This window comes from Leucopleurus acutus (assembly GCF_964270905.1).
Source record: "Leucopleurus acutus genome assembly, chromosome: 15".
Classification (NCBI taxonomy): domain Eukaryota; kingdom Metazoa; phylum Chordata; class Mammalia; order Artiodactyla; family Delphinidae; genus Leucopleurus; species Leucopleurus acutus.
This window is the reverse complement of record NC_139157.1, coordinates 2,056,656-2,082,899: the sequence shown is the minus strand read 5'-3', so window position 1 is coordinate 2,082,899 and position 26,244 is coordinate 2,056,656. Positions and strand designations below refer to the sequence as shown.

General features: G+C 43.3%; 1 protein-coding gene across 6 annotated transcripts in view; it reads left to right on the top strand.

Moving 5' to 3' along the window:
- AFDN (afadin, adherens junction formation factor) overlaps positions 1-26,244 on the top strand; it is a 139,548-nt gene that overhangs the window by 35,876 nt on the left and 77,428 nt on the right. For 2 of the 6 annotated variants that reach the window (XM_082855435.1, XM_082855433.1), the window contains exons 2-6: positions 4,615-4,810; positions 8,184-8,299; positions 9,987-10,147; positions 12,622-12,782; positions 19,943-20,100. In XM_082855435.1, the coding sequence (XP_082711561.1) occupies positions 4,615-4,810; positions 8,184-8,299; positions 9,987-10,147; positions 12,622-12,782; positions 19,943-20,100 (792 nt within the window). Of the gene's footprint in view, positions 1-3,392; positions 4,013-4,614; positions 4,811-8,183; positions 8,300-9,983; positions 10,148-12,621; positions 12,783-19,942; positions 20,101-26,244 lie in introns of those variants that run through there. The other 4 variants (XM_082855434.1, XM_082855431.1, XM_082855436.1 and 1 more) reach the window with 3 other exon arrangements.

Below are 26,244 nucleotides of genomic sequence, written 5' to 3'. Positions count from 1 at the left end.
CTCTCTCTCTCTTTTTTGTCTGTTGCATTCTTTCTGATAAACATGAAAATGCTTTTGTTTCAGAGTGGCTAACACAGCCCCAGGCAGTGTTGCATTTCTGTTGTAGAAATCGTCAGTGATCGTGTTTCTCACTTTATGTAAAGGTGAGTATATACCTTTAGGAAAAAAAGAAAGGTGTTTTCCTGTCAGGAAAAGTAACCGTCAAGGAAAGGAACCAAGTGATGGTTATATTGTCTTTTCCTTCCCTCTGCACTGAGCTGCTGTGATGGACATGCAGTACGCAGGTGACGAGAGGGGCTTGGTTACTGTCCCGCCAGCTCCAGACAGAAGTTTCTCCCTGAAAACTCGCTGCCAGCAGGCAGCACTTCACCCAGATACGGGAGGCCCTGCAGCAGTGCTTTTATTTTAAAGATGTTTTTTTTAAGGTCAAGTCTTTTATTGATTTATTTATTCTTAGCTGCGTTGCGTCTTCGTTGCTGCATGAGGGCTTTCTGTAGTTGCGGCGAGCGGGGGCTACTCTTTGTTGCAGTGCGTGGGCTTCTCATGGCGGTGGCTTCTCCTGTTGCGGAGCACGGGCTCTAGGTGCGCGGGTTTCAGTAGTTGTGGCATGTAGGCTCGGTAGTTGTGGCTCACGGGCTCTAGGCGTGCGGGCTTCAGTAGTTCTGGCTCGCGGGCTCAGTAGTTGTGGCTTGCAGGCTCAGTAGTTGTGGCTCACAGGCTCAATAGTTGTGGCTCGCGGGCTCAGTAGTTGTGGCTCACGGGCTTAGTTGCTCCGCGGCATGTGGGATCTTCCTAGACCAGGGATTGAACCCGTGTCCCCTGCATTGGCAGGCGGATTCTTAACCACTGCGCCACCAGGGACGTCCCAGTGCTTTTATAAATGCTGTTTTATCTTGGGTGATAGGTGTAACCAGCACTAAGGAGGGGAGGAGTCTTTTTTAAGGAAACACTTGCCTTTATAAAATTATGGCCGTGTTGGCTGCAGCAGCATCAGAATTCCTGCTGCCTGTTGATTGCAAATGTACAGTTTTGTTTTTCAGAGTTCTGATCAGGTGAGAACAGACAACCATAGCTGGAGGCATCAGACATTGTTGCTGGAAGTTTTGACTCAAATGTGTTTTGATTTTTATGTGTGAAGCATTGGAGACCGAGGGAGGACCTGGACTGTGAATGAAAGCTCCTCATCTCAGAAGAGCTGCCGTCTGTGGAGAGGCCGAGAGGAAGTCACCTTAGGAAGGGGCCCAGGCACTGCTGGCGCCTCCACTTTATAGTTGAGGGCATCCGAGCTCACGTGGGTGATGAAGACTCCCTCAGGGGTGCCTGCTGTCCTGTGCCCTGCTGTGCCTCCCCCGGGTGTCCCCCTGCGCCGGGCTGGGCTCCGTGGGGAGTGGGGGCCATGAGGACACCTGCAGCTGAGCACGTGCTGTCCAGGTCTCCAGCCCCTCTGAACCTTCGCTCTCAGTCACTCAGCTGTCCACTTGTTTCTTCTTCTGGGGCTCCTCTGGTGCCTGCAGCCCGCCACTTGGTGGCTGTGTGATTGTAGCTCATGTGCTCTGCCTCTCTGGACCTCCTTTTTCTTTTTTCCCCTGTGCAGTGGGGCTGATGGTAGTACCTAACCCTTAGTTTGGGGAATTAAATGCTGAACCGTCAGTATCTGGCACGTGGTAGACCCTCATATATATCAGTTAGTTACTACTGTGTGTTAGTTTGGTCACTACATGCCCAGTTTTTAGGTTCAGGAGCTTGATTTTAGCAGTCTTCTCAGGTTTGATAAAATTCTGTGGACTTATTCACACCAGCCAAAATTAGCTGAGTGATCGAACAGAACGCTAATGTGTTCATTCATTAAGGGACCACCCCAGTGACGACTCTACTCACATGTTCTGTGTGATGTCAAGGTCACCAGGCAAACTAATTAATAGTTATTTATTAATACTTATTTAGTGCAAATGAAATCAAATCAAAGGTAGTTTTTATTGGCTACTTTATTTAGGCTCGACAGACCTGGAGAATTTTTTCTTTAAAAACATCAATAGAAATATTATTACTTCTCTGTAGACAGCTGTTGCTTGCTGGAGACCTGTATCTGTAACCTTGGGTGTACTCTATTTAAAAAAAAAATCTTTTATCTCAACATTTTATGTAAGATCAGTAGCTGAACCACATTAGTAATGGAGGGTTAATATTTGGAGTTTTCTTTGTACCTATAAAGGGTAGTAATCTGTATGTGAGGGACTTTGATGAGGGTGACCAAGGGTACGGGGGGCTGTCTCCAGGCTTGCCTCCATCTAGTCATTCTAGATGCTCTCCTTTGTTCTTGCCCAGCTGGGGTGGGCAGCCCCTCTCAGCCACAGATGCTGCCTCTGTTCCTTCAATATCTGGTAGTTGGGAATTACTTGTTGGCTGTTCTCAGAGAAGCTGGTGCTTTCGTGTCTTTTGGGACCTGTAGGTGTATCTAGCTGTTTTATTCTCATCACAAATGATGTATTTAGAACGACCCAGTTATCAAAACGATTGAGTGCTACGGAGGGTAATTTAGAGAGGTGTAAGGGTGGGCCTTCAGAGGAGACTGCTGGGTGCAGCGTAAAGATGATTTCAGGGTGGCGGTGGTGAAGGAGTGGAATTCTGGGATAAAAATGTGACTCCCATAATAAAAACTTAAATGTATGTAACCGAATTTCCAGACTAAGTGTTGTTTTCTGAAGTGCTGTCTTAGGGGCCTGTGGAGGAGGTTGGTCGGTAGGAAGAGTGAAACCTGGAATGGGGGTCCCTGAGTGACTTCCCGGGGCTGGGCCCCTGGGGAATCCTGGGGCCAAGGGAGCCATGTGGAGGGTGTTGAGCACCGTGCCTGGGGCAGATGCGTGCTGAGGAGGCCTTGGCTGTTACTGGCGTTGACCCGAACCTGCGTACAGATTCTGAGTTGAGGGCATCTCTCCCGTGCATCCTTACTTACGGCCTTTAGGGTTGCTAGACTAACGTGGAGATGGAGATATTTATTTTTAAAGGATATCAGCCTAATTTTTTTTGCTGCTTGACCCAAGCCAGACAAAGAAGACTCCTAATTCATTAAACTTCCTCAGCTCTCACTCCGTAACCGTGGTCCTGCTTCATCCCAGAGTCTGTGGTTCAGTGGTGTTCTTCTGACACACATGCTCACTTACCTGTGTTTCTCCCCGGGGCAGGGGGAACAGGGAGGGCGGGGGGCCCAGTGGGCAGGGTCTGGGCGAGCACAGTAAAAGCTTTGGGGCTAGAAACGTGCCTTATAGTCTCGTTTTTCCGGTTTAACTTTCGAATGGTTACACCATTAACCCCATTCTATCAATAATATTCCATTTGCCTTACTTTTCTTCAGATAAATACTTCCCAGTTCATAATTTTCAGTGAAGGTTAGGCTAGTAGACTGGGACGTGGGCAGAAGCTTGACTGCGATGGTCTCTGAGCTGCAGGAGAAACTTGACGTCTGAGAGCGAAAGCCACTGCGAGGAAGAAAGCGAGGACTGATTTATCCGACTGGGTTTTGACAAGGTTTTGGATGGATTCTGGATACATTTGGAGGTGGGGAGACTCCATGTGTCAGACGTGGCAGGGAGAGAAAGGCGGCCGTTGAAGAGCAGCCCGGCCGAGGCTTTTTGCCGCAGGAGGCCGAGCACAGAACCTCGGGGTCGGGTCGCACGTGCTCCTCAGGAGTTGGCGGGGAGCTGTGTTTTGTTCTGTGTTCAAGGGAGTAATGGGGTGCGCGGGAACCCTGGACCTCACCCTCTCGCATCCCCAGATAAAGTGTAACCTGCCAGACAAACACGGATTCTCTTTGATGCGATGGTTCCCAGTCTGTGGGATGTGAACTGCTGAGTCTTATTTTTACGGTGATAGCAAAGGGCCTGAATAACCATCTCGTAATTGATTGAAAAGAAAAAGAAAAGGAAGCCACGGGAGGGAGCCTTCCACAGTCGCATGGGCTTCAGCCTGCTTGAAGTAGTCTTTGGTTGGCGTTCTGTCGAAGTTTTCTCTAGAAGTAAGGTTTTAAGAAAAACCTACATTGTGTCTGTTGCTTTGGGGCAAGTAGGTCCTAGTGAAAACTACTGACAATCACATCCCGCTGGCGCTGAGTTTCCATCTCTTCACATTCCGCTGGCGCTGAGTTTCCATCTCTTCACATTCATGGTAGGATTGGGGTTAGCGTCTCCCCTCTGCTTTTAGAACAGTCTCTTCATTTAGGCTTTGTAATCTCGGGATGGGCTGGCACCTCGGGCAGATAGGCGCATGGACTTCAAAGTTCAGTGGATCTGGGTTTAATTCTGGATTTGCTGCATAACTGCTTGAGCAAGATACTCAAACTTCGTGAGTTTTAAAGACCAAATCTTGAGAATTGGGTTTGGTCGTAGTATCTGCTTCACTGGGTTGTTATAAAGACGTGATAAAACGAAGCCTGTCCAGGTGTGCCTGGCGTTTGCTGACGGCTCTGACGTCAGGTGCTCTACAACCGTTACCTTATACTTGAGACACGTAAGAAGGAGACAGATTGTAAATAACTTGTCCCAAGTCACATAATTAAATTTGAAGACATCATTTTAGGATGTTGTTTTTCCAAAAATGTATCATTTTTTTTCCTTTTAGGATTTGGAGTTCCATGGAGTGATGAGATTTTATTTTCAAGATAAAGCTGCTGGGAACTTTGCAACAAAATGTATCCGGGTCTCTAGTACCGCCACCACTCAGGACGTGCTGGAAACGCTCGCCGAGAAATTCCGCCCTGACATGCGGATGTTGTCATCACCCAAGTACTCCCTGTACGAAGTGCATGTCAGCGGAGGTCAGTGGACACAGACGGGGCTTGTCGGCCTTGTGTGCTCATCTTGAGACTATCACAGTCACTTGTCCCGGGGGCCCTGCTTTAGTGCTGACCCCCTCTTTCTTTTTCTGGAGGGGCCGGGGAAGCAGTTAACGGGTTGGCAAAACTCGAGTATGTCTGCGAAATGTCCTCATAAGTTCCTAGTAGGTGCATTTATTTGTTGGGAGTTAGAATGAATAGATTAGTTTTACGTATGCGCACTTCTCCAAAGATAAGTAGCGTAACGTTTCATAATTGAAATTCTCCAGCAGGTCTGTCACATACATTCATGGTACAGTAAGCTGCTTAATTTTGGAGAAGTATTTCATGTCACTCTTCTGCATAGGTTACATTACAATTAACGATAACCCAGTGTTTTATGAGTACAGTATTTTATGAGTAAAACCCAGTGTTTTATCATGCTTGCTGTAATACTTTTGTAATGTGAAACAGTAACGTTCTTTGGGAACAATTAGGACATCTTGAGGAAACTCTCTTATGTAGTTAGTAGTTTTTCCTTGTTTTAAGATTTGAAATTTCTGAAAGTATCCTGTATATCACATGGCAATTGAAGTTGAACTGATTAGAAATGTAGAAATTTATAAAATTTTTTATGAGTGCTTTTGAAGTACCGAGTCACCTGTTTAAGGAAAAAAATAACAAATTCCAGTTATGTAGTTTAGTTAGTAATTTCTCCTTGTTTTAAGATTTGAAATTTCTGAAAGTATCGTATATATCACATGGCAATTGAAGTTGAACTGATTAGAAATGTAGAAGTTTATAAAATTTTTTATGAATGCTTTTGAAGTACTGAGTCACCTGTTTAAAAAAAAATAACAAATTCCAGTTAATGCAGTAAACAAAGGATTGTATATAGTACAAGCCCAATTTGAATACCTGTTTAAGTTTCAGCCACAAAACCTGTTGGAACATAATTTATTTTTCTTATCTTCCAAAGTACAGCTTTCTTTGTACATTTGAAATTGGGCTAAAATTTTTGTAGCGTGTGGAACTCAGGTGTCACCAAATGCTACCAGTATTATATTAGGTAGGCTGTACTTGTTTATCACTCTTTTAAGGTTACTAGGGTGTCACCTACATAAATAATACCCAAACTAAATTTGACAACAGTGGATGGTCTCAATTTTGGACGTTTTTTTGAGGTTGAATTCTCCTTTTACCTTAGAATCTTTTTAAATAGGTTACAAAGAGGAAGAAAGTATTTCTCACTTTCAGCCCTCTTCTCGCTGCACCATTGGGTCATTTGAATGCTGCCAAGTGAGGTCTTTGAAATGCTATCTAAGATTGGGATTTGAGATCTAAAAATGGAATGGGTTTGATTTTTTTTAAAGAACATTTTTTCTTTAAACTTTCTTTGCTAGATTTGTTTTTAATTAAAAAGTAAAATATGTTACTTGTAAGGGATGAAAACACAAGGAAGGTGTGTAAAGAAGGAAATGTTCGCCATCTTCCCCCGCCCCTGCAGTGACCACTAGGCTGGCCTGGCCCTGTCCTTCTGCACCTTCATACCCCGCCAGCGTCTCAGAGAGGAGCAGACCCTGGCGTGCAGGTTCTCAATCTCTTTCGGGTCACGGAGCCCTTAGTGTGTCAGTAATTGTTTTAGTGGCGTCTCTAGGCCAAAGGAAATACCTAACAGTTCATTTTACTGCATAGATTCAGACGAGTTCATCAGGATTTATGCTTTAACAGCTTGGTGGATGTGTGAAAAAATACTACAGATCAGATGAAAGGAAAACTGAAAATTTCATCCCGTTCTTAACCACAGTTGCTCCCTGACGGGGCACGTGTGCCTCCTGGGCCCTGCCCAGCTCCTGGGTGGGGGCAGTGCCCTCCTTTCCTGTTCACATTGGTTTGCGGGCAGCGCTTGTTTCTACAGCGCCGTGGAAAGCCCGACGTGACCCTGGTGGGACAGTGCGCAACCTGGTGGGAACCAGCAGCTCCTGCAGCATCCGGCAGGTGCAGCTCGTTTCGCTGGAAATGTAACGTGCTCCTCAGTGAGCCGCTGGACACCGCAGCTGCTGTGTGAACCAGAGCGCTGGCCTAGCACCATGGAAACGCCACTCTCAGCCCTTCTCTGCGTTAGGGTTCCTTGTGTGAAATCAACTGGAAAAGTAAAAAGGATTCTGCTCTTCTAACATAAGGCAGAAGATACCTTAAGTTATAAAGTTGTAGCAGGGCCCTAATTATATTTGCATGCAGTAGTCAGGCATGTGTGCTTTAGAACAGCTCACCTTGTTTTTGTTTTATGATTTAGACTTAGTTGTTCTTAAGATTGGTTCTCTAAAAAACATGCCATGCGGGATTTTGATCTAGTGAAGATTCTGCAACACGAACAACTTGGTAATTGTGGTTTTGCAGCAGGAATTGGGAACTTCTTGATCCAATATGTGACTTACTACTCTTTTCTCATATTTTCAGTTGATAAAATAATGACTTAGAATTTTTTTCCTGTATTCTGATCACTAACACTGCTGTTCACCTATAATATTCACTGAAAGCCTCTATAAACTATCTTCTCAGTTTGCCCCGTTGACTTGCTTCCTGTACCAACGTCATTCACCCCCTCTGGCCTCACTGCTTCCTGTCTTTGCTGCCCGTGTTGTGGTGCATCCTGTGTGCGTTTACCTGGGTAATCCTTGCCAGCTCTCGGCTTCTAGTAGGTGGTCAGGCTGTGTAGGGCCCTCAGTGGGCTGCCGTGAGGCTTGTTAGGTTTCTAGTAAGGGAGGAAGTAGTCACTTAACATAGCACTTCATCGACAGAGAAAAGGCTGGTGCTTCATGGTGGGAGGGGCTGTGCGGGCCGAGGAGTGTGCGTTTTGGAGACGAGAATCAGAGGTACAGGGGGAGGAGGGAGAGTGAAGACTGATGGCGGTGGTGCCGTTTCTTGACAGCATCTTAACATTAACATGAGAAGAAAAATCCCATGAATCAGTGGAACTTCTGTGTGATATTAACATTATTTCTGTATTTTCCAGTTGTATGTGAGGGAATTTGATTTATAGAAACAAACATATGGCAAAGCCCTGCTTATAATTTTTTCTAGTCCATGTGTATTTCTCTTATTTTCTGGGTTAGATTCTAAATGTTGTCAGGAAGCTGTGCCTGGTCCGTGTCTGGCATTGGACACGTGCTAGTACACATATAGTAGCACCAAAATACTGAATTAGTCATTGAAACTCTAACTTCCCAGTGTGAATTACACTTCAGCCTATCAGTAAATAATCAAGGGAATTAGGTATTTTTTGTCTATAAAATGTATTGTGTATCAGAATGTCGCATTGGCTAGTGCCGTTAGATAACCACGGCTTATTTCTTTTTCTTTTCATGTTGTGAAGAAGAAAGAAGATTGGATATAGACGAGAAACCCCTTGTTGTGCAGTTGAATTGGAATAAGGATGATCGAGAGGGCAGATTTGTTCTTAAGAATGAGAACGATGCCATTCCTGCTAAGGTGAGGCCTTGGGTCTCGGCCCGTGCTGTGCCTGGCCTGCGTCTGACCGCGTGTCGTGTCGGAGGGGTTCATTCTCTGTTTCGCTTCTCTTCCTGAACTACCCTTTTACCCCCGTCCTGGAACATAATTTAAAAGTAGCCCAGCTTCTCCCTGCTCCATCCTCTGTTTCACTAAATAATCCAAAATATTACTCCTTCCTTTTCAAAGAAGAGTTATGTAAGCTTTTGTTCCTAAGAGACTTAATGTTCAAATCAGCTTCAGGTTTTTTTCCCTAAATAATAAAGTCAAAATAGGTTTTAATAGGAATCAGAAGGGAAAATAAAACTTTAATAACCTATTTATATGTGAACTCTTAGATACAACTTAATAAGGCATATTTAAGACCTTTTTCATGTTATATGTGTAAGGTTAGAAATTAGTAAACTTCCTTGAGTTTCTTTGGATGATGAAACAGAGTGAGTCTAAAACTTTCTCAGGTAGTAGGATGTCTGGAATTCCTGTGCTACTGTTCTTTTTATGTGGAATACTATGAAATATTGATACAATTTTAAAACAATTATAATTCTGTTTTAAGTCAAGTGGCCTCTTACACTAGAATTCAGTATTGACAAGTGATAGCAAATGCAGAGGTTAAGAATATTTTGAGGAAAATCTTGTATTTAATTTTGTGCCCCCGCAGACTGGGGGCAAAGTACCATTATTTACTTAGGGCAGCAGTTTTCACATTGTCTGTGTCATGTCCTCTGTGTTCCTGTTCCTGCGCTCCAGGGACTTTTATTGCCGTTGTGGCGAACACGTGATACAAGAACGGATACTTTTGTGTGTGTGTGTGTGTGTGTCCATGTTTTATTTTGTGTCTGCACCATGGTTCCAGCTGATGTACCTTTTCACGGAGCCACAGATCCTGTTTGCTGTGTAGTAGAGCTCTTCTGGGGTCGGGATGACAGGAGGGTGCTGGGGTAGCTTGCAAGGAAGCGGAGATGCTCGCTCACAAAGCGGAAGGCAGTTTTCTTTCCCAATAAGATAATCTTTTATTTTTCTTGATTCTTTACCAGCTAACCTATTAAGTCACATAAAAATAATTTGTCCCTGTGTCATCTGCTGGCAGGCCAAGTTATAAATTAAGGATAAGGAAACAGGATCTGGAAAAGAAATTAGAGGTTTTTGCACAAACACAGTACTTAACAACTTTGCTTCATAAAAGCCAGTTTAGTAGGGCTACTCTTAACATTTCTTTTGAAGTTAAAGAAAACATTTAAAGTAGACGATGATTCAAACACTTAGTTATTTCCATATTTTCATTAGTTTCCTTTTATTTAAGTTACTTCATGTAAATTATTTGGATTTTTATTTGTTAAAAAATAATAAATAAGCTGGTGTGATTCCAACCCCAGTTTTCTAACTGGGTTTGGGTTTTCTTGTGTGTTTGCTTCCTTGGTTATAGTTTTGAATTAAGATACAATTTACACACGGTGAAATGAGATCTTGAATGTGTACGTTTTGATCAGTACACTCACGTAACTGTCGGCCCATCAAGACAAAGAACGTTTCTCACCCCAGACCTTCCCCTGCCCCAGTGGCTCTGTTTCTGGCCGCAGCGTATGAGGTGAAGTTAGCCAAGCCATGGATAGCTTTATGTCATTCTGTGTCATAGCCAGTGTAGTGATAATGTTACTTTTATCAGAAGGCTCAAAGTAACGGACCTGAAAAGCAGGAAAAAGAAGGTGTTATCCAGAACTTCAAGAGAACTCTCTCAAAGAAAGAAAAGAAGGAAAAAAAGAAGCGAGAAAAAGAGGCAATGAGGCAGGCGTCTGATCGAGACGATAGACCTTTCCATGGGGATGACACGTAAGTTAATTTTGGAAATATTCCTGTTTCTTTGTGTTCTAAGCCCGGTGTTTTTCGTGCGGCAGACCTCATTAAATTACCAAGTAAAGGCCGAAGAGGGTGCGCCTCAGGTAAGTGCGTTGGGGCTCGTGCTGGGTCCTCGGCGTCGAGGGAAGCCGGTGGGCTCTGACTGAGCTGCAGGCGTCGCTCACAGGGCTGGTCTCGCTGTGCGCGCTCTTCTTAAAGATGCAGACTGATGAACAGTATTGCCGTTCCTGGGTAGACTGGGTGCAGGGTGTTCTTCGTCTCTGCCTGGCCTTTCCTTTCCTTTCTGTTGTTTTGGTCCTTAAGGCAGCAGTGGATTCTTAGACACCTCAGGTCCGCTTAACACCTGATCAGAGGTTGGCAAGACCGGTGAGAAAAGCTGGTGTTCGCTTTTCAGGTTCAAATGCACCATCAGGTTCACTCCAGCCCCCGCCCGCCCCCCTTCCTTATTCTCGCACAGCAGCCCCATCACAGGTGTCTTTGCCTGTCTGAAGGGATTTGAGCTTCTGACCTCGGAGCTGAGGGAATAAGGGAAACCGCTGTGTTTCGTTGTAACAGAAAGGACACGTGAGCAGAAGCTGGCCTTTCCTCCTCGCTTGGAGTCTCCTGGCCTCAGTGTAGCCTTGTCAGTTTTCAGTTCAGTTCATTCTCTTATGGTTTCTCTTAGGCTTCCTCCTTGCCTTAGAGTTGACGGCTTAGTGTTCTGTTTACAGCTTATTTTAGAAAGTCAGAGTAGATAGATTTGCCAGAAAGGGAAAAGGAGCTTCTTGTCACGTATGAACCCAAAGAGAGCCGTAGTTTGTTTATGCAACACAAATATATGCGCTTCATATATCTATGTAGAGAGTTTTTAAACAAGTATAATCAGTCTTTTGAAACCAGAACTTTTCTCATGACATTTTTCCACTAAAATTATATGTATTTCACGTAAATACACAGTCAAAATATATATATGTTCACAAAAAACATACATATTAAATAATTTAAATGATTGTGCCGTATTCTATCATATAGTTTCCCCATAATTTATGAAACCAGCCCTTTTCGTGTATTTGTGGAGCGTTTACAGGCTTTTTGGTATTATAAATGGTACTCTGGTGAATATCCTTGTTTTTACAATTTTGAGGACTCCTGAATATCTCCTAAGGAAATGCTCTGGAAGGATGGCTCAGAGACCCCTTGGGATGCTTGTGTTGCCAGACAGCCCCTGGAAAGGTCTGCACAGCGCACGGGCCCTCTCGTTTCCATACCCTTAGTACTGCTGAGTGTAACAGAGCAGAGTACGGTCTCTGCGGTATGCGAGACCTTCAATAACTCGAGCTTACTGTATCATTAACAAGGTAGATGTCTCTGCACGTTTATTAACCGTTGCTATTCTTCTGCTGCTGCGGTGACCTCTTCAAGTGTTTTTTCCATTTTTTGGTTGATTCTAAGTGTTGTGTGTGTCTTGAGGATATTAACCATTTGTCAGTGAAGGGAGTTTACTTTAGAGTGGAATTTGAGCCCATTGTAGAGTGCATCCAGATGGATTTAGATATTAATCTGTTAGGCAGAGACGCCTGTGGGATGCACATGAACTCTTGACTATAGTATTACATAGTAAGGCTCTACTTAGTGTATTTATACAAGAGAAAGAACTTGTATACATAGATTGTTCATATATGAAAAATACCAAGGAAAAGGAGAGTTTAGAACTTAGGCTGCAGTTTGTTCTATTTATTTAGTTTATAGGGGGATAAACTGTTTGTGTTAAGGAAATGAGCTACTTAGAATGAGTTAAGTTCAACTCGATTGATTCGAAGCTTGACTGACTTAATGAAATTATTTTGTGATTTTAAAAATGGCATCCTTAAAGTATATTTATCAAAGTTTAGTCAAGCATATCAATCTTACCTAAATATTTAGTTTTCAACTCATCATTCTATACAGTTGACTCGTTATAGGAACTTACGGAGCAATTTCCTTTTAAAACTTGCGCTTCAAGAGAGTGAATGGTGGTAAATCCCTTAGTTGTTAAAAAATCAGGCTGTTTGAGTTCTTCAAGATTACTGTAATTTGAAGACAGATTTTTACTAAAGTATGTTCAATCCTTTATTTCTAGTGGTTGGAATGTTGTATCCCTCATTTAGTCTATTTTAAGATAACCGTGGTAGAAAGAAAGAACTGAAATGTATAATTTATACATTCTAGCTTTATTAATGAATACTCAATAATTAAGTTCTGTAAACTCACTATAAATTTTAATTATAAATTTCTGCTTAGTTCAGTGTTTCAGCTTGTATTGAGAGGAAGTGTGTTCTCTATCCCTAGTAGTTAGCAGGTGGCGAATGGTGCGCGGCAGAACCGTGTAGGCTAATAACGTCTGCCATTTTGAGTTTTGTATGATTTCAGTATAATTGTTTCTGATATAAAATTTTAAAAATCTTGTTATTGCCTTTTTTTCCTTACAGCGAAAATTCTCGACTGGCTGCTGAGGTTTACAAAGACATGCCTGAAACTAGCTTTACCCGAACGATTTCTAATCCCGAGGTGGTTATGAAACGACGGAGACAACAAAAACTGGAAAAGAGAATGCAGGAATTTCGGAGCTCAGATGGGCGGCCTGATTCAGGTGCAGACTTTGAATTGTTTTTCTGTTATATTTGTTGTAAAGTCTATTAATTTCATAATCCTTTTTATATATGCATGAGGCCCTGAATAAGTGAAGTTAATGGGCGATGTGGCCTGTTCATAGCAAGCGTGTGCCATGTGTGTCTGGTACAAAGTCAGTTTTGCCTTCAGTATGTTTAGTTACGTATTTATCCCCAGTGTGGCTTTTTTTTTTCAAATTCTGGAAAATGTCAAGTATATACAAAAGAATAGAGATATAATGAACTTCCCATGTGTTTATTACCAAGCAAGCGTCCATAATTAACACGTTTCATCTCTGCTTCTACATATATTGCTTTCATTCCCAGACTGTGTTATTTTTGAATCAAATCCCAACTTTCTCATTATCTCATCCATAAATATTTTGATATATTTTCCTGAAAGGTAACAATTCTAAAAAAGCAAAAACAAAAAGAAAGCAAACCATAGTACCACTGTCACATAGAAAAGAATTGACAGCAATTCCTTAAAAATCATCAGATACCTAGTCATTGTTCAGATTTTCCTGATTTGCCTCAGATAATTCCTTTAGTTGAGTCAGGATACAAGTAAAACCTAAATGTTGCATTTGCAATTGGTTAATTTGTCTTTTATGCCTTTCATTCTAAAATCCCCTCTCCTCTCTTGTATCTTAACCTCTCAGTTTGCTTATTTGTTGGTTTGTTTTAAAACCCTAGGTTGAATGTCTTGTAGGTTTTGCTGACGGCATCTTGTTGTGCGGTTTACCGCTGTTTTCCTCTTGTTTTCCTTGATTAGATACAGGTCCAGGGTTAGGGTTTTTGGTGGTAGGCGGTGGGACAGGAATACTCACCTTAGTGTCATCCCCAGGTGAGCAGTGGTTTGTAAAATTTTAATAAGCTCATGGATGTAAAGCTTCTCAATGTTTGTCCATCTTTTGCGGTTATTGTCGTCTGATTCTTGAATGGTGGCTTCGAGCCAGCGGGGCTGTCTTCCAGCTGGCACCCGGGTCTGTGACATGGCCCAGTGATCTCGAGAGCTTCCCTGGAGGATAGGATGTCTGCTCACCTCGTGCTTTCCTGCCCCAGCCTAGGAGTCAGCTCTTCGTCGGAGGAATCCTGTTCCTTTTGCTGGGATAAGTGTCTGGTTGCTAGGAGCGCTCTCTGTTACTGGTTAGTCTTTGCTTCTAAGCCTGTTTAGTGGACAGAGCTTAGGAAATATGTGTTTGTTTACTACTTGGATTTTAGAAAATCTGGGTGTCTTTTCTCTAAAGGTAAAATTCTTCCCTCCTAAGAACAATAGAATAATTATTAACAACATAATTACATTAATCAGGTATAATACCAAAATCAAAATAGGGCTATTATTAATACCAATATGATACTGAAAACATTTTATGTAAGCCTCTTGTGAAATCTGTGCTGTGTTGAAATCGCATATTCGATTCCTGTGTATGTGATTGTATACCCACATTGATTTATACTTAGGTTTGTTTTATTTTACTTTTGACTTTGAAGGTTTGCTTCTTTAAAATTTAGTGTTGTTTAACAGTTTCTAAGTCAAATCTGCAAAACAAGGTACGTTTAGAGAAGTCCAGCTTTTTTGTCCCTGTGGACCCCTTGAATCAAAGGCAACATCCTGTACACATGTCCCACCGTGATGTTTCCTGGAGATCACCCTGTATTTCTGAGGGAAATAAAGGTTAAAACACATGACTACTCTGTGAGCTATAAATTGGTTTTGTGTATTTTTAGCTATTTGATATAAAACTTTTATTTGTAATTAACCTGTAATTATACTCAGCAAGTAAAGTGGTTTTACTTGTTAAAAAATAATCATTTGTTTCAAAAACAATCCTTGTATTAGAAGGCTGTATCGTTGATCCAGCCTTTCCTAAAAATGTCTGACCTGGTGAGTCATCGCCTCTGCGGCTCTGTTGTAGCGCTGCGCTCCTGCTAGCTCACGCACAAGTTTTAAGGTCTGAGTGCTGGGACTGGTGGCTTTTCTCTGGAGCCGGGTTTATAGCAGTTTTGGTTGGGAAGGTTGCTTAACTGTGGGCCCATTCTCTCGGCTCCAGGGCTGAGTCAAAGGGTGTTAGTCCCTATCCAGACCCTCTTATTATCCGATATGTTTATGTGGCAGCAGGTGGGATCTGTCAGGGGAAGCTGTGCTCACACTCGCGTCACACCCGTGGGAGCAGCGTTATTCTCTATTTTATTAGTGGTCTCTCTTACCTTACCTCCATTCACGAGGTAGTCTGTGGACCATGGTTCTGAAATGCATGGTTGCTTGATTCTGCCCACTTGACAGAAATTGCTGGTGTGAGCTTGCCCAGAGCTTTGTGTTAGGGGGGCGTGTCTTACAGCACCAGCCATGGTGGGAGCCGGCCCTGAAACCTTGTTGTCTCTCCAGCATCACGGGTTTGCTTTGACCCTTAGTGCCTGTATGAACTGAGTCTCAATTATATGTTTCATGGGAATTATAGTATCGGTGATTCAAAAAAACTAGGACACTGAGAGACTTATTAGTTCTATAAATAATTTGATAGATGGCTTTTGAGACCTAAATGATTATCTGTTTGTATATATTCTGTCTTGTTCAATCAGGAATTGAAAAAGACAAGAAAAAGAAAGTAAGGAGAAAGGAGGGAGAAACTACAAAGGTGAGGAAGGAGAAATGTAGTAAAAGTTTTAGGAAGGACGAGAGGAATGCTCAGAGGTACCTGCCACGTGCTGACCACGCTTCCGACCACGGGAGGGAGTCTGGCATCGTTATGGAAGTAACTTCCTCAGTGACCCCTTGAGGAATATTCAAGTATAGGCTCAGGGGTATGTGAGTCAGACTAAGGAGAGCTGGCTTAGAGAGTCAGTTTTTATAAGTAACTTAACAAAATCTTTTTATAAAAAGTATGTCTAGGGCCCGTGACCCATGGCCACTCGAGCCTGCGCTTCCGAAGCCTGTGCTCTGCAACGGGAGAGGCCCAAAAAAAAAAAAAAAAAAAAAAAAAAAGTATGTCTTTAATGTGGGTCAGGATGCAACATTATATATGTTGTTAAGATAAAGCAGGGAGCTTTTTTTTTTTTTTTTTTTTTTTTGCGGAACGCGGGCCTCTCACTGTCGTGGCCTCTCCCCCGTTGCGGAGCACAGGCTCCGGACGCGCAGGCTCAGCGGCCATGGCTCACGGGCCCAGCCGCTCCGTGGCACGTGGGATCCTCCCGGACCGGGGCACGAACCCGTGTCCCCTGCATCGGCAGGCGGACTCCCAACCACTGCGCCACCAGGGAAGCCCTAAGCAGGAAGCTTTTTGCAGGTAACTTCAGCCTGTGTCCCCAGAGATCCATATTTATTTTCCTGTGCCATTGGGGGTCCTTTGATGGAAATATTCGGTATGAGCTGTTAATAAACTGCTGAAAGTTTTAAGCTAGGGATTGAGAACGCTTTCAGTTAGCCCAGGCCTCCAATCTGGAGCGGTTACTCTGAGAGCAGAATCTAGGGTTGATTTGAGGGAATTGTGGTCAGAAGCAGGTGTCCCCCTTCGAAGGCTCGTGTGGCCCCGGAAGGACCGAGTCTCTGAGCTCAGTCGGGGACAGTGGTCATGAAGAGAGAAAAGCGGGAGCGATGTTAAGAGAGAATGATCGGGAAGCAGCGCCAGCCTGAGTTTTCTGAGGAGAGGAGGCCTTCCGGATGCCGCCCTGCCTTGAGCAGGATGGATGTGGGTCTGGATGAAGGAGCCTCCGGAGGAGAAGACGGGCTTCGTCTGTGTGTCTTGGGAGGGGCTGGCGTGGTGTGGGGGGTGCCTTTAGGCTGCCAGCTCGGTGGCTGAGTGCTAGTCAGCGGTGCCAGGTGGAGAGAAAGGTTCGGGAGCAAGCTGTTCTTGGGATGCGACATCATGGGCATGGAAGAGATTGGTGGAGGTAGGAAGTATACCGGTAATACGCGGCCGTTGTTGAGAAGTAGGCCAAGAAGACAGGAACAAAACCTCCAGAGAATTAGGAGAAGAAACAGCAAAACACCCACTGGAGTAGAGCTTGTCTGTTACAGGGATGGTTGGGTGGAAGGAACATTTTTCTGTACAAGCTCCTAGGAAACCCTAAAAAACTGGATACTGTTGGCAGAATAGCTGTTTGTGGTTAATATTAATGCAGTCAAATATAGTAAGTTCAAGTGTTCTGTTGGTTTTTAATAAACAACTTAGAAAACTATATCCTTATAACCTACTGAGGCTGTTAGCTTAGCGCTTAGGTTGGTGAAGAATGTTGTCACGGGTGGGTAAGGTTCCCTGAGAGGAACAGCCAAGTCTGTAATTTTCCTGTCTTGTTCGCCCGAGGGTTGGTTCCCCAAGTTCTGATGACGTACTTAAAGAGATCTGACTCACTTCACAGTGGATCAGAAGTCATAACTTGTAACAAGCCTTGGCCCCGGAGCTCATAAAGTATTTTTAACACTCAGACGTATTTACTTTCTTGATGTCTTCCAAGTATAATTGACCTCAGAATGCCCTTGGGAGTCAGCCCTTCTGCCTCAGTTTTTTTGTGGACAGCAGTCTTGGAGCTGTGGAGTGCTAGGACACGGACTCTGGAGCCGGGCTCCGGCAGGGACCCTTGTGCTCCGTGGGCCACGCTTTCTTCATCTTCTGAATAGGGGAATCATCCTCCCTTAATTTTAGAACTGAAATGTATATTTATACAAACAGATTTTAGTCGATGGTAGAATTTTAAAATGTTAGCTTTTCTTCTATCTCCCCTTCCCTAGGAAATTGGGAGGTATGTATTTCTGTTGTGATGATACTATGGTATTATGCTTTTAAACTAAAAACCTCTTAAATTAGACTGTATCCAGTCAGTTACTTATTAATCTGTCCATGGATGTCGGTGGAGTGTAGGTCCTCTCTACTGTTGTGCTGCTGTCAGTTCCTCCCTTTATGTCTGCTAGTAGTTGCTTTATATACTTAGGTGCTCATGTATAGGGTGCATATATATGAACTGAGTATTCTTGTATTTATCCCTTTATCATTATGTAATGCCCGTCTTTGTCTTTTGTTATAGACTTTGCTCCAAAGTCTGTTTTGTCTGATAGGAGTATTGCCACCCCCACTTTCTTGTCGTTTCTGCTTGCATGAAATAAATATCTCTTTCTTTCCCCTCGCTTTCATTCTGTATGGGTCATTAGCCCTGAAGTAAGTTTCTCGTAAGCAGCGCATAGGTGCTGCTGGTTTTTTATCCAATCAGCCATCCTGTTCTTTGATTGCAGCATTTAGTCCATTGACATTTGAAGTAATTATTGATAGCTGTGTACTCACTGCCATTTTAGGACTTGTTTTCTGCTAGTTTTTGTACTTCTCTGTTCATGTCTTCCTTCTGTTTCTTCCCTTGTATTTTGATGATTTTTTTAGTGGTACTCTGTTTTTTTGTTTCTAGTTTTTGTGTGTTTATTGTAGGTTTTCGATTTGTGGGTGCCATGGGTTTCATATATGTTGATCTGTATCTACTTGTGGTAAACTAGTAGTCATTTAAGTGCAAACACATTGTAAAAGATCTGCATTTTTTACTTCCCTCCCCTGCACTTTGTGTCTCTGATGTCATATTTTATGTCTTCATGTTGTTGCCCTGTTTGTTTTCTCCCCCTGATTTCGACCCTGCAACCAGGTTACAAGCTGTTTGGAGCCTAGGACGATGACCAGCTCATGCTGTGTCCTCAGCGTTGGGACGGGCGGTGTAGGGGGACCTTATAATCCCTGTGAGTTTGTAGATAGCCTGACCCCTGGCCTGTGTCAGCAGGTCCGCGTTCTAATACCAGCCTGGGCTTGCTGGTTCTTCTTCTTTTTTTTTTTTTTTTTAACATCTTTATTGGAGTATAATTGCTTTACAGTGGTGTGTTAGTTTGTGCTTTATAACAAAGTGAATCAGTTATCCATATACATATGTTCCCATATATCTTCCCTCTTGCGTCTCCCTCCCTCCCACCCTCCCTATCCCACCCCTCTAGGTGGTCGCAAAGCACCAAGCTGATCTCCCTGTGCTATGCGGCTGCTTCCCACTAGCTATCTACCTTACGTTTGGTAGTATTTATATGTCTGTGCCACTCTCTCACTTCATCCCAGCTTACCCTTCCCCCTCCCCATGTCATTGCTGATTATTCTTGAAAGACCAGTGTTATTTTATTGTAGTCAAGTTGTCATAATGCAGTGTGTGCCAGACTTGTTGAAAAAGAGGGTGTGAGAAACATTCAGTAGCCAGAGTAACTGCATTAGAATTCAGAAGAGGCAAAAAGGAGTCATCGAGATTTAGAATTTGCTTCAGGAGATCCACAGATGTTTAATCTAGCTCTTTAACGTAGAGGTGAGCAAAGGAAGTCGGGAAGCCTCCCCGAGGTCCCACGTAGCATGGGGATGTGGCACCTTGCCTGAGTTGCCTACCTGCCCCCAGTAGTCTTTCAGCTAGACTAAGATTTTAGGGCTTAAAAATCTTAGATCATAAGTAAAAAGCAAATTATGACACCAAAGATGTCAGTAACATAGCATATGTAGGATTGCATTAAAAAGAAATATACAGACAAAAAGAAAAGCTAAGGATCCACATTGCTCTGCCCTAGTTGACTTTTTTTCCTCCCGAACGAGTTCACAGCTAGAAATGACATTCTGGTTTGCAGCACTTGGAAATGTAAATAGAGCCCAGTGCTTTGGTGACAGGTTCCTTATGAAATGTCTTTGGACTCCAGCACCTGAAGTATCCTGATTTCTGGTTCACTTTTTTAAAAAACTGAGTTATTTAGTGGGCTTAATATTGTTTGGGGTTTTTAAGTTTCAGATTGTTGGTCAGGAAGTAGCGGAAGTGGGGAAAGCAGGTGTCTGGCGCTGTGCAGGTGAGGACGCGAGAAGGCCGCCAAAGCAGGAGCAGCACTCGGAAGGACCCAGGGGTTCTTCCCTTTCTGTCCTTTCCCCACAGTGGAAATCAGTTCGTCATTATAAAAACTGCACGGGCTTGAAGGGAGGACAGAAGCAGCCTAGTCACACAGAATTACTCGCCCTGTCTAGCACAGGATCACTGGATCGGCGTGTCCCTGCCAGTGTGTGTCACCTACCAGGAAGTGGGGATAGAATTCGTATACAGATCTCTGGTATCAGAATAAAAGTTGTGATCAAAGATGTCACAATGTTTTTTGCAGGTGGAACATTGAGAATTTATGCAGATAGTTTAAAACCAAATATTCCCTACAAGACGATCCTGCTGTCTACCACAGATCCTGCAGACTTCGCTGTGGCTGAAGCTCTAGAGAAGTACGGTCTGGAGAAAGAAAATCCTAAGGATTATTGCATCGCCCGCGTGAGTACCCGCCACGCCGGTGCTTCCCCGTATTACACGTGCTAGAACTTTGCATTTAACTGGAAAGATATTCTTTAAATGAAGTTAAACTTAGGCTGAATTTCTCCACGCTGTATCACTTAGAATCTGGTAAACCGAAACCACGTGTAAATATACATAAGAAACAACATTCTCCTTTCCATTACAAAAGTAATCTGTGTTCCTGCTGTAAACTAAGAAAAGTATAAAAAGGCAAATGGAAGAAAAAATCCTCTGTAGTTCTAATACCAAAGGATGAGCGCTATTAACATCTTGATGTATATCCTTCCACTTTTTATTTTGCATATATATAGGTAACAGTTTTATTTTAGTAAAATCTGCTTTAATGATTTTTTTCTTAGGGTTTTTACTAAGATGTATCATAACGACCCACCTTTAAATAAATCTTGGTTTGCTGTTCATCATCAACCGACATTTGGCTGATAGGTTTAGTAGTCATCCGTAATTTCTTGGAGATAAAGGGTGTATCTTTGACCCTAGTACTCAAGAAATACAGTGAAATTTTATGCCTCAGAGTTGAATTGGTGGCACTAAGTAAGATCAAGCAGACTTTCTCTTCTAAGACAGACTTTTTGGAAAATTATTAACCTTTAAGTCAGGCACAAGTATATAATAACTTCTTTATACGCATTATTTCTCTGTCAAAATCTCATTGGAAGTAGATTTTTTAAAGAAGATATCCTTCTTTCTCTCATCTTAGCAATTGATTATTAAATAATGGAAGTGTGGTTACTTGTTTTAGTTCTTGCCCTCGCCAAGATTATTGAGAAATAATTGAAGTACAAGGTATTACATGTATTTAAAGTTTATAACACCATCGGTTTGGGCCTGCAGCACAGTGAACGTTTCCTTCACCTTCAGGAGTTTCCTTATGCCTCTTTGTGTTTCATTGTATGGACAGGTCACACTTTGTTCATCCATTCACCTATTAGAATTTGCGTTGTTTCCAGTTTTCAGTTTTGGGCCCTTACAGTAAAACTGCTGGGAGCATACATGTGCAGGTCTTCTCATAGAAGTACTTTTTTTCTTGAGTAAATACTCAAGTGAATGGCTCCGTAGGAGGCATATGTGTAACTGTTAAAGAAACTCTTTCCCACCTGAGTATGCCATTTGCATCCCCACAGTCATATATGAGATGCCGTTGCTCTGCCCCTCGCCCATGCTTGGTTTGGTCAATCATTTAAACTATTAGGCATTCTGATGGGTGTAGTTGTATCTCATTGTGGAGGAAATTTGAGTTTCCCTGATTATCTGTATACATGTCAAGTCCTATGTGTGATACATGTACTGTGAATATTTTTTCCCCGTCTGTGGCTTGGCTTGTCTTTTCATTTTTAAGATGGTATCTTTCCGTGAGGAACAATTGATTATTTTGTTGAAGTCCAGCTTGTTAACTTCTTAGTGCTCTGTACTTTCTGTATGAGAATTCGCTTCCTCCAAGGCTGCAGACACTTGTACCTATATTTTATTTTAGAAGTTTCATAGTTTTAGGTCTTACATTTGGGTCTGTGTGTTCCATTTCCAGGTGACATTTGTGTATGGTGTGAGATTAGGGTCAATGCTCATTTTCTTCTGCACAGATACAGAAAAAAAGACTCTTTTTTCTCCCACTGAGTGCATTGGCACCTTGTTGAAAATCAGTTGGCCATATATGTTTGGTTCTATTTCTGGAATCTGTTCTGTTTCATTTATATATCTTATATCTTTTCACCAACACCAAACTGTTTTGATTACTGTGGATTTATGGTGAGTCTTAAAATCATATAAAGTCCCAATTTTGCTTTCTCCTTTTGCTTTTAAAAATTGCTTTGGTTATTCTAGGTTATTTGCATTTACGAATAAATTTTAGAATCAACTTATCAATTTCGACATAAAACCTGCTGGAGTTGTGACTGGGTTTGCATTAACTCTGTAGATGAATCCAAATGCTAACAGTGTTCAGTTTTCCAGGGTGTGGACAGAGTGAGTGGTCTTCTGTAAGCTCTCAGCAGTGGTTTCTAGTGTTGCTACAGAGAGAATTAAATAAAAGGCCTTGCTTGAGTTTTATGGCTTTTTTCTTTTTGCTGAAAAGCTGAGACTTTATATTCGGTTGGAAAAACCGTTTGGTAGATGTGTAATTTTATGAATAAAGTTCAATTTTCATCTGAAAATAGATGAGAAAACATGTTTTGATTCCACTGAGATGACAATAAAGGATAAAGCCCTGTGGGAGTGCACGAGAACAAAGAGAGTGAGCGAAGGGCCAGCAGAGCAGTTGTAGATGAGAGTCTGAAGAAGCGGGTGGGTTAGTATCTAAGTTGCTGGACCTGCAGAGGGGGCAGCCGAGGGGAAGCGCGCAGCTGCCTGTCTCCCAGCCCCTAGCGGACTCAGGCATGAGGGGCTGTAGCACGTTCTGAGGCGGCATTGAAAATTGGGCTGAAAACAAATTGGGTGGCAAGTTTTTATAAGCCCTAGTAGCGTCCAGCAGACTGCCTTCCCATCCAGCTACTGCGTCGTCTCTCCATCCGAAGGCCAGAGTAAAACCGCTGGGGAGGAGGCCTTGGCTTTGGGGGTAACTGGCATAGCAGGGTCTTTCCCACAAGCAGGAGGATGGAGGGGAAGGCTGTACCCAGAAGATTGAAGGATTCCTCCCAGAAGGCACTTTCTGGTCAGAGGAGAAAGATCTGTATGGAAACTGGCCTTTGGACGTCTGGTCCAGCAGCCGTCCTCGCCGTTACCGTCAGCTTTCCTGTGACTCGTTGTCAGTGTGAGTGGACGGCCCAGACTCAGTAGACATTTGCAAATGCCTTTAAAATGAAAGACAGACCCACACAGACAGATCAGAGAACCTGGAGATACAAGAGACAAAGCAGATGGAAGTGTGGGAGAGCTGAGAGACTCGGCGGACGGTGCATCCGGAGCACAGTGAGGAGAAGCGTGCGGGGGCTCCTGGGGATTGAAAAGCCCAGGTAAATGAGGGGTGGGGGCAGAATGTCAGTGGAGGGGTGAAAGAGCAGTGGAGGAAATCTGCCGGAGGACAAAAGGAGAGGGGCTCGGGAATTTAGAAATCGGTGCAGAACGTCTTAACATTTAGCCCAAGGAGGCCCAGGTAGGAAAAGCAACAGGAAATGGAGGATAGACGTTCCCAAAGAAGCAATGCTAGACCATCTCCCAGGACTGAAGGATTTGAGTCTCTAGGTTGAAAAGGCCCACTAACTAATGGGACAGTTGCTTTGAAAAAGGCCCAAACCAGGGTGTAGTGAAAGTGCAGGAAACTAGAGAAAAAGAGAGGGTGATGATCGCAAAGAAGCAGGTTCAGGGCTTGTATAAAGGGTTGGGGGGCACAGTTGCAGCAGTCACTTCAACAGTAGCCGTGGACTCTGGAATTCAGGGAAGCGGCGCTTCCTGATGCAGAGGGAGCCGACTTCTAGCCATACCCTCGGTCAGGCGCCCGGCGGCTGGAATAAAGACGTTTTAAGACACACGGCAAAAATCTACCACCCACTCAGCCTCTCTCAGTAAGGTGCTGGAGGACATCCTCCAGCAAAATCGTGGTGTAGGCCAAGAAAGAGAAAAACAGGAGAAAAACAGGGTGTCGCAGAACGGGCTCCAGCACAGCAGAAGGGAGTCCCCAGCGACGGGGAAGGAGCGTCTGGGGGTCGCTGTGTAGCCATCGTCTGCGGCACCTGTTTCAGAGTGGAGGTGATGTCTGAGATGGAAAATATTCTTTAGAAGTACGGTGGTAAATATTAGTTTTAACGTCAAAATAAACAAATAGTAAATTCCTGAGTGTATTTCTGTAAAAACTTTTTTCCTGTGTTGTAGCAATAAAGTAAATACTCGGCGCTTAAGGAATACTTTGAATACCTTGTCATTATGAAACATTTTGAGTTAGACCAATACCAGCTGACTTAGACGTATTTACATTTTATACAATACCCTATTTTTGGAAAAACAGTCACCATACAATAAAACCAAACAACAAAATTCTGTGTGTATGTATACGTGAGCACCAAGAAAGGTACGTGCATAGGAAGAATACACACCAGCTTAACTACCTACATGAGGGGAGGGAGAGGAACAGGAGACTTCAAAATGTTACATGTGATCAAGCCATGCACCTTCTTATGTAAAAAAAAAAAAAGCATAGTTATAGAAAGCATGATCAGGAAAATACACTTATTGTCCCACAGGTTTTTTTCCCCTCCTCCTTACGCTTTTCTGTGTTTGAGTTTTTTGCGTTGAGCCTGTGTTATTTAGAATCAGAAGGAAGGACAGCAGAGCTCATTTCACTGTGGGGTGGAGGAAGGTAGATGGATGCTCACGAGTATTTGTTTTTGCTGCGCCTTTTCTTTCTTTTGGTCGTATTAGAAAGAGACTGAAAACCCGCCTTACTTCGGGGAGGGAGGGGCTGGGAGGGCGAGGTTGGGAGGATAGGTCATCGGGATAATCACGCATTCTCTCCAAAGGGAAAGAACCTGAGATTCAGGCCACGCTGGGCGTTTTCCTCCTGCAGGTGAGTTTGAAACAGGGGGACCCTGTTGTCATGCTGGCTTCGTTGCTTTCCTGCTTGGGAGAAATAGCAGGATGGAGCAGGCATTAGTGTATGTATGGAAAATATATTTACCCCTAAAGAATAATTGTGTCCATGGATTAATGGTAGATTTTGATACACGTTCCTCATAGTTTTGGTTAATAACTGCTGTAAAAAGTGTTCTTAGGGTAAAACCAGTAAGACAGCGGTATAAATAGGGTCTGCATTGCTAAACAGAGGGCTGACCCTTCGCCAGCTGGGTCCCTGTCAGGCTGGGAGCCCAAGGGCAGGAGCTTAGCTACCACTGCCGAACACTTGGGATTGCTCAAGCGTTCGCCAGGGCAATGTTAACTTCTAAGTGTATATAAATCTATCAAATAATTCTCAGTTCCATAAAGGTGCATTTGATAGGATGTGTGGTAGTGAACTTTATAACATTTTTTTCCTTTCTTTAATTTCTGCCGTATTTTTACTGATGAAAACCAGAAAGTGAAAGAACACCTTAACCAGGGCATGAAGTTATTGGGCTTTTACTGACGGTCCCTTTTGAGGTCACTTGATGATGTCTTTTGAGGGTCGTCGCCTGGTTTGGGTTTTTATTCCTCTCTGTTCTTGCGCATTTTCCTTCGCAAGCTTCAGACAGGATAAATTAGGAGTTGATTATTGTTTTAGCCTTGAGATGGAAGTCCTTTGTTTCCTTGCCGTCTCATCCATCATGTAATATGTAGCCCTTTCATATTCATTCATTCATCTATTATAGCTATTCAGTGAATTAGTCAATAAACATGTAGGTTCCTCTTATTTGTTAGATACGGTGCTGGGATGCAGGAATAAGAGCTGCCTTCGAAAGAGGTTACAGTACAGGGAGACAGAGAGTCCGAGAAAGAAATGCAGGCAAGGAGCTCGAAATTAGAACGGAGGTCAGAGAAGGCTCCCTGGAGGGGTTGTACTTGGGCTGAGAGGTGAGAGGGCACGCTAGCTAGACCCGAAAGCTGGGGACGGGCCTTTGAGGCACAAGGGATCGTGGAAGCATGAGGTTTCGTGGCCCAGTCGAGAATTCGGAGGAGTTCTGTGTGACTGGATCTAGGAGGATACGTGACAAAGACTGCGACTTAAAGATGAGTGAGGGTCAGATCCTGAAGCAGTGTGTGTTCCACGCCCACTGTACGACATGTAATACGAGACGCTGTGAGGAAAGGTGGGTTACTTTAGCATAAGGGTGTGTTGTAATAAACTTGTCTTTTTAGGGTAATTTGCAGCAGTGCGGAGCAAAGTTTTACAGTTCTGTGGAAGTCTAACCCATCTGGTCTGTGCACACGATGATCTAATTGGGAGTGAGGTCTATTAGGGTGACGTTATTACAGGAACTCCAGGCGGAAGATAATTCTCAGGTGCCAGTGCCTGGCTTCTCCTGTCTTCTGTAACCGTGTTTTGGTTGGTGCGAGCGGTGGGGCAGAAGTCAGTGGGGGGTCGGAGACAGAGCCCTGCGGCCACTGGTTCTGTTCTCTGTGTTACAGAGGGTTTTCTCGAATGATTGAGAAAAGTCGTTTGCTGTAAAAACATAGAATAAAGAGTAATCCAGTGTTACAGAT